The following is an 18,991-nucleotide window of genomic DNA, read 5'->3' as shown; positions in this document are numbered from 1 at the left end:
GAAAATCACCCAGTCAGCTTCCACAGCAAGACCCTGGGTCTAGCAAACCCTACTCTGAAGCACTGATTGCTACGCCTAGGGTAGCCAACCTCCAGGTGGAGCCTGAAGATTGCCAGGTATCACAACTGAACTTAAGACAATGGATCTCTCTCTCTCCCCCTGGAGAAAATTAACTGCTTCAGACGGTGGCCTCTATAGCATTCTATTCAGCTGAGGCCTCTCCCCTCCCCAGACTCTGGCTTTCTTAGACACAGAATCTCCCTACCTGGAGCTGGCAACCCTAGTCAGGACTGATCCCAATGAGTTTTCTCCCAAAGGCCAAAGTAGGCATGGAAAGGGCCTTTTACTGACAGAATCAAGCTTGGTTGCCTAGCAACAGGCACTGAGGGGAAAGTAGGGTTCCCAGCTCTGAGTAGGGAAATACCTGGCGATTTGGGGTGTGGATCCTGTAAAAGGCAGCATTGGGTGGGGGGGGCAGAAAGACTCAGCTGGAATTTCCCAACCTGGAGCTGGCAACCCTAGTCAGGACTGGCCCCAATTAGTTCCTCACAAAGGCATCGAAAGGGTTTCGTTCCTTTGTCTTTTTACTGACAGAACCAAGCTTGGTTGCCTACCAACAGCCACTGAGGGAAAAGTTAATCCCACAGAGGAGCAAAGCAGGTGAAGTGTCTTCCTCAGGAGAGAGAGCGTATTCTGACAGGGAACAGTGGCTGGAGTGGGCAGGGAAGAGGAGCAGACCCAGCACCCGGCCACTGGTACGCGAGTGACGGCTGATGGGCCAATGGCTGATGGAGTGCACTGTGGGTGGGACTCAGGCAACGCAGCCAGTGGATAGGGACAGCTTCTGAGTGACACATCATGGAGCCAGCTGATTTAGGAGCATATGGAATGTTCAGAAAGTGCCACCCCACTACTCAATTATATATAAGGAAAGATTTTATCCTCTTTCCAACCTTGCAAAATATATTCGGCTGAGTGACTGTTGTTTGCCCCCTCCCAGCTCAAGAACTTCATGGCTGACTAAGGGTTTGAACCCAGGTCTCCCCAGTCCAAGTCTGACACTCCTCTTGTATTTTCCCAGCCATTCATGCACAGGAGACAGTGTCTCAAGCAGAAGGCTCTGAGGAATTGTGCTGTTTATGAGTTGCAGTTTCTGTCTTGCAATGCTGGCCAGTTTATTTTCTAGCTATATTATTAGCCAAATGGATTCTATATAATGGTTAAAAGCTTTATTTTACCTCATGAGCTTGCAAGTTAACATGCAATCTTGTTAACATGCTGTGTTAGCAAAAGTGCTATGTTACAATTTTAATCTGTTAAGATTTTTCTCATCAGATTCTAAAGACTCATGGTGGGTTGCAGCATAGCTTTAGCTCATTTGATTGTAACAGTGAACATATACATGTAGTGTTATAGAGTCAGAGAGTTTTAGAAATGCAAGGGACCTTGGAAATCATCTCAGTTCAAGAATATGAAACAACTGAATCCCCATCTAGCCTCTGCTTAAAGACCTCCAGTGAAGGAGAGTCCACCAACTCTTGAGCAAGTTTGTTCCACCACTTAACAGTTCTTACTGTTAGGATGTTTCTCCTAATATTTAGCTGAATAAATATTTATGCCTCCCCTCTTCTCCATGCTAAACATACCACCTTTCCTTTCAGGGCTTCATTTCCAGACTCCTCACCATCCTGGTCGCCATTCTCTGGATAGTCTCTTCTTAAAATGTGGTGCCCAGAAGTGGACACACTATTCCAGATGAAGCCTGACTAGTGGCTTGTGTTTTTGAGAACTATTTTCCCCCCTTTCCCCCCCAAGCTGGCAAAAACTGTGGCATGATTGAGTATCTTGGGGTGCTTGCTGTTCACTTCTTACATCCCCACATACTTCATGTTTGGAGGGAAGAGTGTGCCTAAATTTGTTCGCAAGCCATTTTCTAGATCACTAGTCAGTGGTCTACTGGTAAAATTAGTTACTCCCGTTGGCAAATTGCTTTATTATACACCAACATTTCACTATAAGCTTCCTAATTCTTCAAAGCAGTGTAGGCAGTTACAGAGTTAACAATCAAATAGCTTTAAAAATGACACTTTTGTTGTTTTAATCTTGGAACTTAGTGTTGGTTTTTCTGCAAAACTTTTACCAAGCTCCAGTAAATCTGTGACTGATTTTTTTTAACCTAAACTTGGAAGAGATTGGTTTTGAAATATATGAAACTAGGAGTAAGGCCTGTTGTGGGAAGAAATACAACGGCCTTTAGAAGGGGTTATGCAGTGGCAGCTAAGGTAGAAAACCACCTCCTCCTATGCCATGTTTTCTGAATTCCAAGAGTCTGGAAAACAGTTCCGTAGCCAGTTACAGGGTTGCCAACTCTGGGCTGGGAAATATGTGGAGATTTGAGGGGTAGAACCTGGGGAGGGAAGGGGTGGGGAGGGACCTCAGCAGGGTATAATGCCATAGAGTCCACTGCCCAAAGCAGCCATTGTCTCCAGGAGAACTGATCTTGGTCATCTGGAGATCAGTTGTAATAGCTGGGGAACACGGTGATTTCTGGGAGATCTTCAGACCCCACAGGGAGATTAGCAACTCCAGTGACCGTTTAAGGGAAGATTGGGATATGTATTTTACCTCAGGACACATTCAATGACTCCCAACAGCAACAGCAAACTGTTTAGAATGTTAGAGGCAAAGGCCAATCAGGCCGCATATGCAAACAACCTCTGGGTTCCGACTGGCTATGGGGGGAGAGGAACAGCAAACTGTTTAGAATGTTGGAGGCGGGACTCAGGCAATGCAGGCAGTGGATAGGGACAGCTTCTGAGTGACACATCATGGAGCCAAATGATTTAGGAGCGTGTGGAATGTTCAGAAAGTGCCACCCAACTTCACAATTATATATAAGGAGAGATGTCAAGTTACATTGCTGCTGTTTTTCATTCCAACAGGAAACAATATTTTTTAAAGACAGATTGCCTTTAATCTAAATAGAAGTCTAAGAAACAACTCGAAGACAATGGATGAGATTCTGACAGTGGCAGTTAAAACCAAGATACCTGTTGTAATTCTGTTCTGTAGAACCAGGATGTCCCATTCACCATATTCCTAACGGGATACCATTATAAATGCATTCTTTTCTGCTTCATGGTTGGTGTAGGTGCTGGAATTGAAAGTGGGCTACAGAGCAGTGTGGCTAAATCCACAGCAACACACTTGAAGGAGTTGGAGGATGAAGTGAGAATTGTAAATCAAGAACTATCTTCAGTGGAAGAAGAAAAAAGGGTTGTCTTGAAAGAGCTTGAATTGGTAAAAATGGAGAAAAGTCAAGTAATACAAGAATATGAGAGACTGAAATCTGAATTCAGTAAACTTCAGTCTCCTGTTCTGAGAGAGAAGGAAGCTTTGGAAACTCAGGATGAAGCCTCTCAGCAAGCAGAACAATTGCTGCGAGAAGAAGTTTTCCGGCTACAGCAAGCCCTGCTTGGTATGATGCTATTGGGAGTTCAGATTTGCCCTTGGTGTGTTTTAAGCACTGGACTTTTTTTAAATGTTAGGAAAACTCCGAGACCAGGATCCAAAGAGTTCTGTGTATGCACTAAAAGCATTTCCGTACATTTGGTGGGTTGGCAGTCATCTTAAGTGTGCTTGAGGGGGGAGGGGTTGTGGCTCAGTGGTAAGAACATCAGCTTCACATGCAGAAGGTCCCAGGCTCAATCCCTGGCATCTCCAGCTAAAAAGGATCAGGTAGTAGGTGGTGTGAAAGATCTCTGCCTGAAACCGTGGAGAGCCGCTGCCAGTCAGAGTAGATGGTACCAACTTCTGTAGACCAGTTGTCTGACATGATTATAAGTTGCAGCTTCTTGCAGCCCACCCATCCAGCACTGACCAAAGTTTTCCCTTGCCTTCATCATGGTGACTGCTTCTGGGAGGGAGAAGCTTAAGAGCCCTGTATGTGGCTCTTCAAAGTACATAAAAAGGTGCTTCTTGAGAATGTCCACAGAAGAGTGTTGGGTATTAAACTGAATGTCTAAAAAAACCACCCAGACCAACCTTTGTACTATCATGTTAGCAAAAAAAGAATTCAGTTCACTTTGGTTGCTTGGTCCCTAGCTCTGTTTTGCCACAGCAGTGATGAGAAGTCAATTTAAAGTTATAGGCAGCAAGTGTACTCTTCAGTACTGATATTAATGGGGGGGGGATTTTTAAGATAGGCATAAGTAGGCTTAGGATTGTTGTCCCAAGTTTTTCAGATTTATTCCTATTATGCATCTGGTTTCCCCCCCCAAAAAAATAATTTGCATTTTCCCTATTTTTTTTACAGATGCAGAAAATGAAATAGCAAGACTTACACGGCCGGATCAGGTAAAGAGCTTACTGGCTTCCATTTGCACCAGCCCTTAGAGTCTCAGAGTTATCTTGTCTATTGATTTCTTTGTGACAAGTAACTGTTGGTTGTGGGAATCCATTATGAAAAGATCTTACAGCATTAAATAGGGATGGCTTATCCTTACCAGAAAGCAATTAAAGGCCCTAATGAAGCTCTGAAGTTTGTTTAGCATTCTAAGGTGTTTTTTTTTTAAAGTATGTTGGAGAATGGCCAAGGGTAAGGGAGCCCAAAGATGAATAGCTAGATTGATGGTGCATTTTCGTACGTCAGGTTCTGACCTGTGTTGGCACCAGACTTAAAGATAGGCAGTTTATTAGGCATGTAGGGCTACAACTAGGGTTGCCAGTTTTGGGTGGGGAAGTACTGGGAGATTTTGGGGGGTGGAACCTGGGGAGGGTGGGGCTCAGGGAGGGGAGGGACCTCAACAGGGTATAATGGCATAGAGTCCACCAGCCAAAGGAGCCATTGTCTCTAGGAGAACCGTTCTTAGTCATCTGAACATCAGTTGTAATAGCTGGAGATCTCCAGATACCCTTTGGAGGCTGGCAGCCCTAGCTGTATCAGAAATGTTTGCCATTGCTTTTGCAGTTACTGTGTTCCTTCTGCCAGTTTGAGGCTGCAAACAAAGCTCAGTGTATTGGCATTCTAACAAGTCAACCACCTCTGCTTTAATGCCACAGTAAGGGTAACGACCTTGGCACCTCAGCTTCAGTTAATAATAGGAGGCTGTTGTGTTGTCCCTGGTGCCATCCATAAGTTGGAAGGAGCACATAGTCTCCTTTAGTGCACAGAGAGAGGGAACTTAGTGGTGTGAGTATCTTCCAGGTAATTTTTGAACAATGTGATAACTAGGTAAGACAAGTTAATGAGTGCTCAAAGGTGCGTGCCACCCATAACAGGTGTGTGAGCCTACTTAAGAAAGGATATTTGGTCTGTTCAGAACTCTGCCATTGAAGTGGTAATTCTATAAGGTAATAATGGAATCCTGTTATTTCTGTAGACTGAGAATATTTTGCATTTTTATTACAAAAATGTGTTGATTGCAGACACATTTATGAATTTGTAACTGTGAATTATGCAATATAGAATTTATATGCAGAGTTGGACTCCTTTCTTTGGGTTTACATAACTGATATTGGATAAGGAGGAGAGATAAGATGCCCACTGTATTTATAGTGTAGGTTTTTGATTTAGGATAAGATTTAAAAAAAAACACCAATGATATCCCTTGTTTCTTTCTCTCCCCCCCACCCCAAAAAACCCCCAGCAGTTTCCAAAACCACTACCAGTAAAAACTGGTAGAACAAACTAATTTTCATCACAGACCCCCCAGCTGAGCCACAGCGTCACAGACTCCAGCTCACCAGAAGGAAAAAGCAAACTACCCACCAAGTGCCCTTTGAAATAAACTTGACTTACAGGGTCTGTAAAATGCGAGCAATGATGGAGCTCTGTGCACATCTTCTGGCAGTCTTTCCTGCTGTGCGGAAGCTACAATGCAAGTCTTGGGACTGACCCAGGGATGTGAGAATCTCCCAACTGGGAGGGCATGGCCAGGAGAAGTTGCCAAGAAGATCTCTGCTTCCAGAGCCGTTCTTACCGGGAGTGGATTGAGCTCTTTTGATAGTCAAAGGGAACTTCTGATTCTGAGGAAGCCTGCTTCTTGGCGAGTAGTTTGCACCCCTCCCTCCTATTAAATCTTAAGTAGGTATTTTTGAATGTATTCAAGTTAATTTTATCCTGTTAAATGTAAGCTTTCCCCCCTTTTCTGTTTAACTTAAGGAAGGATTTCAGAAAGAAGCGGCAGTTTTACAACCACAGTATGAGAATACTACACAGGCATCCACTGAAGGACAGAACTTAGAATTAAACCAGTTACGACAAGACTTGGAAAAGAAACAACACGAATTTAATGAAATGGTTGTTGAAAAGGAAGCTGTGCTAGCAGAACTGGAAGAACTGGATAAGCAGAATCAAGAAGCTACACAGGTAACATGTACATAATATCCTTAGAGCGTGTGTTCAAATGTGCAAGCATGTTCATGAGTTATAGTTAAATCTAGAACTGTTGACTATTCTGTTTACAGGCTTTGTTGTTCAATGAAACTTCTGTGTTCTAAAGAAAAATAATGATGATCCACAGGGAATGTCGTTGCTTGAGGTTGAACTTACCTGAATGAATTTTTTTTGTGGGTGCGTGACAAACCAGGGTGTATCTTTTTTGTTTTAATCTTCAGTTATATGGAGTCCTTGCAGGTGACAGAATATTTCTAGTCTGAATTGTGTAATAATGTGTCTGATGACCGTAGTTCATTCCTTGTCACTTTATTTAACAACCCACTGGCTCAGAAGAAAACAAAGAATTGCCATCTAAAATAAGCATTTTCTCCATGCCAGGTTTAGTTGCCTGAAGAGTAGCCTTGAAAGTAAGAAATTGGGGAGTGCCCATCTCTTGCTGCAGTGAGCTGCTCCCCTCTCTTCCCTCTTCTGTCCCATTTTCCCTTTGGCCAGAACACACAGTCCCTGCCTGTCAGCACAGCTACACAATACACTGCCATGGAGGGCACTATGCTCAGCTGTTCTCAGAACTCAGTTGCTGGTTCTTTAAACAGGAAAAAAGAGCCATGCACAAACCCTGATATAAAGCTGTTGGAAACTGAAGTGCAGGTGAGCTTACGTTGGCTTTTCTGGCTTTAAATTGCCAGGGCAAGCACACAGGATAGCTTTGAAGTACAGGAGACAAGAAGCACCAGGGTATAGTTTGTAGTCCATTTACTACCCAGTGGTCCTAGCTACAGGGGAGTGATAAAAAGTATCACTACTACAAATCATGGGAACTTACTGATCTAGAAATAATAGGCTTGAATCCAAATATCATGGTGGTAGGGCATCTGCTTGGCATGCAGGAAGTCACAGGTTCAATCCCTAGTATCTTCAGTTAAAAGGATCAGTTAATATATGGAATCATATGTGCCTACTAACAAAAGAACAAGAAGAGAAGAGATTGGATTTATACCCCGCCCTTCACTTGGAGTCTCAGAACGGCTTACAAACTCCTTTCCCTTCCCCTCCCCACAACAAACACCCTGTGAGGTAGGTGGGGCTGAGAGAGCTCTGAGAGAACTGCTGTTTCAATAACAGCTTTGATAGAACTGCTGCTTGCCCAAGGTCATCCAGCAGCTGCAAGTGGAGGACTGGGAAATCAAACCCAGTTCTCCCAGATTAGAGTCCCCACACTGAACCACTACACCAAACTGGCACTTCCATCAGCAGAATGGAGGGGAAATGGCAAAAATCTTCTCCCTCCTCCTAATGGAAACTCACTTTGAATCCAACCCATTATGCTTAGTGCTGCAAGGTAAAAAAGGTATACTGAAATAATTCATTTTATATCACTTTATTGTGCAGAGTACACTAAAATTATAACCTGAATTTGTCATAAAAGGAAAGGATTTCATTACTCTTTAAAACATCTTTTTTTTAATTTTAGCACATGATTATATTAAAAGAGCAGCTATTGAAACAGAATGCAGAAGCTGCTAATACTATTAACCAGCTAAAAATTGACACAGATTCTGAAAAAAGAAAAACATCTAAACTGGAAGCTGAGAAAATGAAAATGAAAGAGGAGCTAAAAGCCCAGAGAGAGAAATTAACTCAGTGTACATTTGCACTTAATGATTTGCATATGACCAAGCAACAACTAGAGAATAAAGTAAAAGAGTTAGAGGAAGAGTTGAAAAAATCCCAGGACTCTAACTTAAAAAATAAACAGGAAATAGTAGAAATAAAGAAACTCCTGAAGTGTAGAGAAGAAGAGCTTTCTGCAGTCCGAAACGAGTTATCAAAAGTAAATCAACAATCTAACAGTAGCGATCAAGAACTTTCAACCAAAGAACAGGAAATTTCAAAGTTGAATGAGCAAATCACAGAAAATAAGCTGGCAAGCAAAGACTTGGAGAAATCGGTTTCAGCTCTTCAGATAGAAAAGGAAACGCTTCACTTAGCATGTGAAGAACTAAAACAGCAGTTGCAAGAAGCTAATAGAGAGGGGAGTAAGATTGCTTTGGAAAAAGATACTATGTTGGAAGCTTTGAAAATAGAAAAAGGGCGGTTAGAAAGTGAACTAAACCAGGCTGAAAGCAGATTGTTGGAACAGGCACATAAATATGAGCATACTATTGAGGAGCTATCAAATGCACGGAACATGAATACCACCGCATTGCAGTTTGAACACGAACGCTTAGTCAAACTCAATCAAGAAAGAGACTTTGAGATAGCAGAACTGAAGAGGAACATTGAACAGATGGAAGCTGACCACGAGGAAACCAAAGAGATGTTAACAACTAGCTTAGCAGGGCAAAAGCAACTGGCAGAGCTCATAAAAGAGAAAGAGGTATTTGTCGAAAAGTTTAAAGCCAGAGCTTCTGTACTGGAGCAGGAACATAATGTTTATATTAAGGACTCTAAACGACTTGAACTTTTAAAACAACATTTAGAAGAGAAAGAGAGAAGCCTTTCAGCCATGAAAGAAGAAAACAATCATTTGAAAGAAGAAATAGAACGATTGAAGGACCAGCAGAATAGATCGCCCCCTTTGGCTGAGCCCAAAACCCTAGATATCATCACTGAACTTGAAGCAGAAATCACACAGTTAACTGTACTGAAAAACAATCTTGAAGAAGAGTTGAAACTTAGCAAAAGGACATCAGAAGAGCAGAATAAGGAAATGTTCCAACTCCAGCAAAATTTGGAGGAGTATAAAAAAGAGATAGAGGAATCCAAATTTCAGCATGAACAAGTGAGCATCGCACACACGCAGGTGTGCTTGGCGAAGGATGAAGAAATCAAAAGCTTACAGAGCACAATAGAGCAAATTAAAACTCAGTTGCACAACCAGAGCCACGTCATTCAGCCAGACCCTTCTGATCTCTTTCAAGAAACCAAAGTTCAAACACTGAATGGCGAAAATGGCAGTGAGAAACATGACTTGTCCAAAGCTGAAATTGAAAGGCTGGTAAAAGGCATCAAGGAAAGAGAAATGGAAATCAAACTTCTCAATGAAAAAAACATTTCTCTTACCAGACAGATTGATCAGTTATCAAGGGATGAAGTTGGTAAACTTACGCAGATTATCCAAGAGAAGAACTTAGAAATACAAGCTCTCCATGCCAGGGTTTCCTCTTCAGCTTATAGGCAGGATGTCCTTTACCTTCAGCAGCAATTACAAGCCTATGCCATGGAAAGAGAGCAAGTGCTGGCAGTTCTCAGTGAAAAGACGAGAGAGAACAGTCAGCTAAAAACCGACTATCACAAGATGATAGATATTGTAGCAGCTAAGGAAGCAGCCCTGAAGAAACTGCACGAAGAGAACCAAAAACTAGCCAATGAGTTTGAAAGTAGCAGCGAGGGTATGTCCCGAGAGACTATTAAGAACTTATCCCGTATCATTCGAGAGAAAGATATTGAGATTGATGCGTTAAGTCAAAAATGCCAGACTTTATTGACTGTCCTCCAGACATCCAACATGGGTGGAAACAGTGAACTGGGTGGAATTAACAGCAATCAGTTTGAGGAGCTTTTACAGGAACGTGATAAACTGAAACAGCAAGTGAAGAAGATGGAAGAGTGGAAGCAACAAGTAACGACCACTGTCCAAAACATGCAGCACGAGTCAGTTTACTTCCAAGAGGAACTGCAAAATCTTCAGGCGCAAATTTCAGCTGATAGCGAGAACAGTTCTAGGCTGCAGATAGAGTATAACGGCTTGATCCAGAGCTATGAGCAGAATGAGCAAAAACTGAAAACATTCAGCCAAGAATTGGTGCAAGTTCAGCATAGCATAGGAGAACTTAGCAGCACTAAGGATATTATTCTAGAGAAGCTTGACATAGTAACACCGTCTCTGCCGGTAACGTCTTCCACTGCCAGACAGCCATTAGATGTAGCCAGCAGCTCTGCTTCTCAGAGGCTTACTGCTGAGTCCAAACCACTAAGTGAGGAACTGGAGCACATGAAGAAAGCACTGCAGGAAAAAGATGCAGCTATCCAGACTCTACAGGAAAATAATCAGAGGCTGTCTGATTCCATGGCTGCATCGTCCAAACAAAAAGCTCAAGAGGCGTCTGAGTTGGAGATCATGCACTTGAAGGAGAAGTGTGATGTCTTGCAGAAGTCACTCAGGGAAAAAGATCTGCTGATAAAATCAAAGAGTGATCAATTACTTTCTCTAAGTGAGAATCTTGGTAATAAAGAGAACGAGAACGAGGTGCTGAAGCAAGCGGTGACGAATCTGAAAGAAAGAACCCTGGCTTTAGAAATGGACCTCTGCAAGCTGAAAGAAGAAAATGACAAAATAGTGGCAAGATGTCGGGAGAAGGAAACTGAATTTCGAGCGCTACAAGAAACTAACATGCAGTTTTCAATGATGTTGAGGGAGAAGGAGTTTGAATCTCATTCAATGACGGAGAAGGCTCTGACCTTTGAAAAACTGTTGAAAGACCGAGAGCAGGTATGTGATGCTGAATTTTGTAGTCTGAAAATTCAAGAGAATGAAAGGGAATTGACAGCCACTGCAGGTGCATACTAGAGCTGTGGCATGTATAGGAATTTTGGGTTTTGTTGTCAGAATAAACTTGTGTATATCTTTTTGACAAATGTCTGACAAATTTTCTACACTTGTAAATATCAAGAAACCATAAGAGGTGATCTTATGATGGCTGGAGCAGTTCCTGTTCCCCATGCCTCCAAGAATAAACTTTTGTGGGATTAGAATGGACTGCTTGGGGGGAAGGTAGCACAGGAAAGATCCATGACCATTGGTGCCTTCTCCTAATTAATTGTGAGATTCAGTCCAATGTCATTAGAAGTTTATAGTGTTAATATATATTCAGAGAATTTGCAAAGTAACCTAGCACAGCTTTAAACATACTCCTTCCAGTTGATGGTCTTTCTAATTCCACCTGACTTCTACTATAATACCTAATGGTCTTTGTTGCAGCAATAAATGACTATAGTCATGTGTGACACATATTTTACTGTGTATACATTTCCTGGGAGCCCTCAAGTACTTGGGCCTTCCCAGTGTGTATTTGCACAGCAAATATATATATAATAAGTATGTTCCATGTGGCTATACAGAATGCTTTTTATTTTATTTATTTTATTAATTCAATTTATACCCCGCCCTTCCTGTCAAGGGAGGGGCCCTAAATTGGTTGCACATTACAATCTGTTTGCTCTGAATTGGCTTCCCTGTCATGTTCTTTTATCTTGCTGATCAGTCCAACGCCTCCTTCCCTAGCTGTACTAGATAGTAAACATTTTTGGAAAAATGTTTGCCATCTATCTGGGTAGAAACACAGGATAACTATGATCTTTTTAGTGTCTTAGCATAACCTAAGAGAAGGTATCCCTTTTTTAAAAAAAATACCTTTCCTATTTCCCTGTTTGAAAGGGAAAGACAGGGGAGCTGAACCAGCTGTTAAATGAAGCCAAGTCAATGCAAGAGAAGGCTGTTGCTTTCCAGCAAGAGAGAGATCAAGTCATGTTGGCCCTCAAGCAGAAACAAATGGAGACCAGTGCCCTTCAGAATGAGGTATGAAATGAAAACACCCTGAAAGAGAGAGTGGGTGGGTGAAGGCAAAGTAAGTTTGAAAAACCATGTAATCACGTCCTCATTCCCATGAAGGTGCAGCATTTACGTGACAAGGAGCAGCGTCTAAACCAAGAGCTGGAAAGACTACGCAACCACCTCTTAGAAAGGGAGGACACTTCCACGCGTGAAGCTTTAGCAGCTGAAGAGCGAGAATCGAAGCTTAAAAAGAAAGTTCTGGCCTTGGAGGAAAAGCTACTGTCCTCATCTACTGCTGTGGAAAATGCCAGGTGACACTTGCTTTTCCTGTAGCTGCAGCCATACTTTGGAAACCCAGCCACCATCTAGAAGATCTTGTAGAGTGTGCAGCCCACAAGTGTAATTAACCCAAGCACCTCTTCCCTTGCTCCCTTCTCGACTTTCCTACAATTGTCTGTTAATGAGTCAGTGTAACAGGCTCCAGAGAAGAATAAGTCCTGCTCTGTTTTTTCCTGTACACTTGTCTCAATTCTGAATTTCTGCTTCTTTCTCTTAAAACAAAACGATACATAGAAAGTCAGATTATATCCCAGTAGAGCAAATGGAAACAAATGTAATAAAAGGTAATACATAAAAGAATCCCAAATAAGGTTTGATTGCAATAATGCCTAACATATGTAGGAAAACTGAGGGAACTAGTTGGCAATTAGTGTATCAGTGCATATGTGTAAAGCCTGCATGCATGTTAGAAGCCTTTTAGCAGTTAGGCCTGGGGTCCAGAGGGAAATCAAGGGCTGGAAGGGCTATTGCTATCATGCCATCCTTATGAGCTTCCCAGAATCACTGGGCTTATAGTTGAGGCTGCTGGACTAAATAAATTGCTAGATGAGACTGGGTCACTGGATGGTGGACCACTGACTGATCCAGTGGGGCTAATTTTTCAAGTTCCTTATTCCAGTGGCTGCCACCTCTCAGTTATCCCAAAAAATTACTCCCAGGGTCAGATTGGGAAGGATACACTGCAATGGCATTCAGTGACTACTTCTAAGCTAGCCCTAAGAAGGCAATGTATGCATATGTGCTTTGAATGTTTATTTAGTGGCTTGAATCCAGAGATGCACAAGCAGTAACATAAATGGACTAAGTGCAGTCCTACTTGTGCAAAATCTCGAGCAACACCTAGCATTTCTGTCCCTGTATATTATAGTGCACAGAAACCTGGGCAAACAGAAACTAAAATGGGAATATACTAAGTTTGACTTAGCGCAAGCAACTACCGTGGTCTTTTTCTTGCATTTCCACATGCACAAGAGCTCTTGTGGAAGTGGAAATTTTGTGCTGGATCCAATCCAGTTTAGTAATTAATGCTACAAAACTTATCATGTATACTTATCAGGCAAAATATTAATTAATACAAAACATTACCTTTGCATGACTTAGTGAGACAAGCTGACAGGAAATAATTACATCACAAGCAAAACTCAGTAATCATCTAGTTATCCCTTATATTTCAACGGAACCTTCCCTGTTTTCAATCTTGCATCCTTAACTTCTCCTTGAGCTTGCTACCCAATGAGTGATTCTAATTGATATGTTTGGTACAAAACTTAATTTAAAACCTAAGCTTATATACTACGTTAAGAGCTCACCCTTACAAAAATCCAAAGAGAAACACTGTTTGTTTGTTTACTCCAGAACCTATAAAAGTATTGCCACTTATCAGATAAGATCTTTATGCCCTCCCATATCTCAATTCTGACAGTTTGCCAAATTTTCAGAATCCTGTCCTTGATATTCAGTCCTCTGAAATTTTCAACAATTAGCAATCATTAACTTGGCTGCAGTAAGCATATACCATATTTCTGTGCTTGGTGGGAATGTGCTCATTCAAGAGACCTAACAGAAATACCTTAGGATCCTCAAGTAACTTATAACCTACCATTCAATTTGCCAACCCACTATGTAATAGTGAGTCCATACCTGTCCCATCCCTGGTCCATTAGATTTGCTACAGCTCAATTATATTCCTTATCAGCCATGGGATTTTTTCTCTTTTTTTTAGAATAGCCTCATAGAAGAGGTTGGGTGGATTTGTCTCATTGACACAGTTCTCGAGGCACTGCAAAGCCCTCCTGTTTAAAGAGTCTTTTGAGGGCAGCTGAACTGGAAGGATGATTGTGCAGTTGAGTGCATGTAACAAGGGGTTTATGGCTATTTTTCTACCTATTTGTATTGGTGCGGGTTACATCTGCATTTGTAAGCTTTCTTGAAAATTGGTGCATAAACACTTCAACAAGTGAAAAATCTGTACTTAAAACGTTTTTCTGTAGGTCAAGATCTCTTGCATTTTTTCAATATTTATGTAAGTTTCAGGACAGTGATAGGTAAAATATCTTTCTATACGATCAGAATTGTTGGCAGAATCTAATCATTTTATTTTTCTCTTGACAGTAGGTTTTTCTTCTTTGGCAACAAATTGACTAATTTTTGTATCTCTTTTTTTTAAATGTTTGAAATAACCTTCCTAGAAGAGTATAGCAGCTGTTTTCATGTTTATAGTTTGAAATAGTGATGAGAAAACTGCCCCCTACATCTGGGCCCTAAAAATACAGAGATTTCAGGAATGAGAATTCTTTGTGATTAACTCCATGAATTTTATTTGAAGCCACCAGGCAAGTATGCAGGTGGAGTCTTTGCAAGAACAGTTGAACATTGTTACCAGGCACAGAGACGAAACTGTCCTTCAGCTAACGATGTCACAAGATCAGGTGAAGCAGTATGCTGTGTCTCTTGCCAACCTGCAGATGGTGCTAGAGCAGTTTCAACAGGGTGAGTTAACTTCTCCAGATAGAATGTAAAGATGGAAGTGAATATCTTTTCCCATTTATGTGAAAATATGCTCATATTTTGATAGCCTTCCAAGTGAGCAGTTCTCTCCAATATCTAACTTTAACAACTAAGGCCTGGGTCCTGTGAACCAGATCCGTGCATACTAGATAAAGGAAGTGCGCTCCTCAGCAGAGACTTCTGCTAAAACTTCTGTTTGCACAAGAGCCTACTGAAAACCATTGATCTGGCACACATGGAACTGTCAGCAACAGAGGAAGTCCATTCCATGGCAGAACTCATTCACTGGACCCAAGGCAAAGATGTCTTTTTAAATTAATCTGCTAAATTATGATCTAAGTGTAAATAATTTATCTTTAGAAGAGAAAGCCATGTATTCAGCTGAGCTACAAAAACACCAAAGGCAGACTGCAGAATGGAAGAAGAAAGCAGAGCAACTAGAACAGAAAGTGATTTCATTGCAGGTAGGCTGAGATAGTTCTGTAATACAGTTTGCTTTTTTATTGGATTTGAACTGACAGCCACAGCTGTGTCAGAAAGATGGGATGGACTGGGTTGATACGGGAAACATGAGAGTATGTGGTCACTGCAGAAAGGCTAAGGCAAAAAGCAAGGGGGAAAGCAGGGTTAGATTATTGTAATGCACTCTGTATGAGGCAGCCCTTAAAGACTATCCAAAAACTTCATATGGTGCAAAATGTGGTGGAGTTTTGGTCCAAAATGTAGAGGCAATTTTGGAGGCGTGCTAATAAATTGAAGCTTAATCCTGACAAGATGGAAGCACTACCACTGGGCAGAAAGTCTGACCTGGGACTTAAGGTGTCACCCATTCTGGAATGGATTGCACTCCCTTGAAGGAACAGGTCCATAATCTGAGGGTGTTTCTTGGACTCAGACCTACTACTGGATAAGAAGGTAGCAGCTGTGGCCAAGAGTGCCTTTTACCGGCTTTGACTAGTTAGCCAGCTGTGGCCTTTCTGGGACAGAAAAAAACTGGCCACTGTGTTGCATGTCCTGGTTATATCTAGATTAGATTACTGCAATGGACTCTCTGTGGGGCTGTCCTTGACAAGTGATGGGAAACTTCAGTTGGTAAAGAAGGCTGCAGCCAGGGTGCTGACTGGAGTGGGTCATCGAGAAGCAAAGAGGTGATAGGCTCCGGATCCAGCACCACTTCATGAGCTACATTCTTGTCTAAAAGAGAGGAGTCGGGAATTACACTTACTGGATCTTTTGGTATTAAGAGGTCGTCAATCTTGTCTAGCAAGATTAGAAGGAGAACAGTGATCTGAATGGTCTCTTGCTCGCTTCTTCTTCTTTCCCATAGTCAGATAAATAAATAAATCAACTTAAATTAGGCATAGTTCTAGGTTTCCAGAGATTCCCGACTGCCTTACAGTTTCCTTAGCAGAGCAATTGGAAATGCAGAGAAGTATCTCCCGCTGTCTATTATCCGCCAACTAGAAGAAGGAGAGGAGAGGAGATTGGATTTATACCCCGCCCTTCACTACTCGAAGGTGTCTCAGAGCGGCTTACAATCTCCTTTCCCTTCCCCTCCCCACAACAGGCACCCTGTGAGGTAGGTGGGGCTGGGAGAGCTCTTTTGAAAACTGCCCTTGGGAGAATAGCTCCGAGAGAACTTGTGGCTGACCCAAGGTCACACCAGCAGCTGCATGTGGAGGAGTGGGGAATCAAACCCGATTGTCCCAGATTAGAGTCTGCACCCCTAACCACTACACCAAACTTTAAAATGGCTAAAAATAATTTATTGAAAAAAGATATCCAAAACCCAATAGCAGGTCAAGCCAGAAGGAAAACTATTCCTTATCTGTCCCATATCAAACAGGTGCTAATTAAAATCACTAACTAAAATAGAACAGCTAAAAACATCTGCTGGTCTGGAACTCTCTCCCCAAGGAGATTGGTCTGTCCCCTTCTGCTGCCATCTTCCGACAGCGGGTGAAGACTTTTAAAAATTTCGTTTGGCATTCCCTCAATGATCCCTCTTTCTTAACCAGTGTTTTTATGTTTTTGTATGTATTTTAAACTCTGTAGTTAGTTGTTTTGGTGATATGTGTTTGGAGGAGTTGATTTTAAGATGATTTTACGATATATGTTTTAAATGGTTAGCTGCCTTAGTGGCCCTTGTAAGGTTGAAAAGGCAGGATACCTATTCTGTTGAGTAAATAAATTATCAGGGGCTAACTGGCAAATCCATTTTACTCCTTTTCTGAGGTTCCTTCACCACCTACCTAATCATTTCCTCATCCAATTGAAGGAGCTGATGGTCACCTTTAAAGACCTTCAAGCCCGCATGCTTGAAGGACTCCCTCTCCCTGCGTGGTCCTCTGTGGCAGCTTCATTTTTCCTAGCAGGGTCTATTGTCAGCATCCCCTCTGCCTAATGCATGCTCTGCAGTAGCCCATCCCCACGCAGCAGCCTCCTGGATAAAGGTTGGGGCAAGGCAGCTTCTACCATTGTGGCTTTCCGAGAAGACTGTAAAACAGACTTATTTTGGAAAGCTTTTGGGGCAGCCTAAGTGTGGGCAAAGAGTTCATATCCCGTTAGGGCAATGGGTGGGTTTAGTTTGTTGTATTCGTGTGCTTACAATACATTTTATTTTATTTCTTTTTAATGTTTGTTTTTATCTAGTTGTTTTTTATTTATATATTGTTGTTTGTATTGTCGTGTCTGGAGTTCCTCAGGGGAAAGGTGGTATACAAATATTACAAAAAAGTACAGTGGCAGGGAGGCACCATTTGCTCAGTCATTGGGTGGAATATTTTCCTTTACCTAGGCTATCTGTGAAAAGCTTGACCTGCTTGACAATGGCATGTATATGCTTTTGTATTTCTAGATGAAGCAGAAGAGATTTTATACTCTTGTCTTGCTCTATTGATAGTGATATCACCCCATTGATAGTGATATCATCCCAACAAACTGTTGCTAGATTGATTTACTGTATCTTTCAGGAAAATTTGGAGGAAGCAAATGCAGCCCTGGATTCTGCAGCAAGGCTAACAGAACAACTGGATCTGAAAGAGGAGCAAATTGAGGCACTTAAGAGAGAAGGTAGCAGAATGGCTTTCCCTGATTCCTTGCAAATGGGTTGAGTGATGTAGCACTACATAGAATTTTACCAATGGAAGAAACTCTTGCAAAACAATGACTAAACCTATTTTTAAAAAGTGTTTCATCCTGGGAGGTTGCAGTTCAAAAGTGAAAAAAGACAAAGGGTTTATCTGGTGAACCTCAAGCATAATGGTACTCACAGTTACGGATATTTTCCACCTCTCCCAGGTTCCTCCTAAGACTTTCAAAACGGGTGGGGCTGGAGGCGGCAGGAGAGTCACGGATATAATGTCACAAGGAAGGGGGACTGCAATGTAGAGAGAAAGTTGGCCAAAATCACCTCCACTTTCTTGTTTACCAATAGTGCCTCTTGTGCCAGAAGAATTTGCTGTGACTGACAAGGGGGAGATTTCACCCAGTTTCACACTCCTCGCCTGTCACCTGTGCATTCTGTCCATGAAGCTCCCATGACCCCTTTCCATGACCCCCCCCCCCATCAGCTGCTGGTGGGAAAGATCCACCCTGAGAACCTTTTGTTCATATTTTGCAGGATCCCAGTAGAGTGTCCAAGTTGTAGGATACTTCTAGATTTGTTCTTTAGATCTTGCTGCATGAAACTTCAAACTGATTATTGTTGAGGGTTTTTTAAATTGGTCAAATAAGTTTGCCTTTCTCTGGGCATAGAGCAGAGGTCACTGGAGGAGGGGGCATAGCTGTGAATTTCCTGCATTGTGCAGGTGGTTGAACTAGATGACCCTTGGGACGACTTCCAGCTTTGTTTCTACTAGAAGTAAGGCCTGTTGTGGGAAGAAATACAATGAGCTCTAGAAGGAAGCTCCAGGTGAGTGCCCGGCTGTGGCTGGTGGGGCGGCAGAGGGAAGGAAAAAATAGAGGGAGGCAAGCCATGTTTATTTCCTTCTGGTTAGCTATAAGGCAGGGCTGTCTCAAGTCATTTTGCTGCCCCATGGGTACTATGGGAGGACAGCCTCATGGTAACAGGTATGGTTCCCTCCACCCCTGACTTATGTTGATTTGGGGTTATGCAGTGGCAGCTAAGGTAGAAAAACTCCTCCTCCTATGTCATGTTTTCTGGGTTCCAAGAGTCTGGAAAGCGGTTC

At 42.1% G+C, this 18,991-nt stretch overlaps 1 protein-coding gene across 1 annotated transcript in view; it reads left to right on the top strand.

Annotated features, from left to right (window-relative positions):
* TRIP11 (thyroid hormone receptor interactor 11) overlaps positions 1–18,991 on the top strand; it is a 54,887-nt gene that overhangs the window by 17,883 nt on the left and 18,013 nt on the right. The window contains exons 7-15 of the mRNA XM_015427243.1: positions 3,152–3,478; positions 4,316–4,356; positions 6,164–6,370; positions 7,872–10,892; positions 11,838–11,978; positions 12,072–12,265; positions 14,620–14,783; positions 15,162–15,265; positions 17,774–17,873. Coding sequence (XP_015282729.1) covers positions 3,152–3,478; positions 4,316–4,356; positions 6,164–6,370; positions 7,872–10,892; positions 11,838–11,978; positions 12,072–12,265; positions 14,620–14,783; positions 15,162–15,265; positions 17,774–17,873 — 4,299 coding nt within the window. The remainder of the gene's footprint in view (positions 1–3,151; positions 3,479–4,315; positions 4,357–6,163; positions 6,371–7,871; positions 10,893–11,837; positions 11,979–12,071; positions 12,266–14,619; positions 14,784–15,161; positions 15,266–17,773; positions 17,874–18,991) is intronic.

This window comes from Gekko japonicus, unplaced genomic scaffold (genome assembly GCF_001447785.1).
Source record: "Gekko japonicus isolate JY-2015 unplaced genomic scaffold, Gekko_japonicus_V1.1 scaffold256, whole genome shotgun sequence".
Lineage (NCBI taxonomy): Eukaryota > Metazoa > Chordata > Lepidosauria > Squamata > Gekkonidae > Gekko > Gekko japonicus.
The sequence above is the reverse complement of the archived record's forward strand: the minus strand, read 5'-3'. Positions and strand labels throughout refer to the sequence as shown.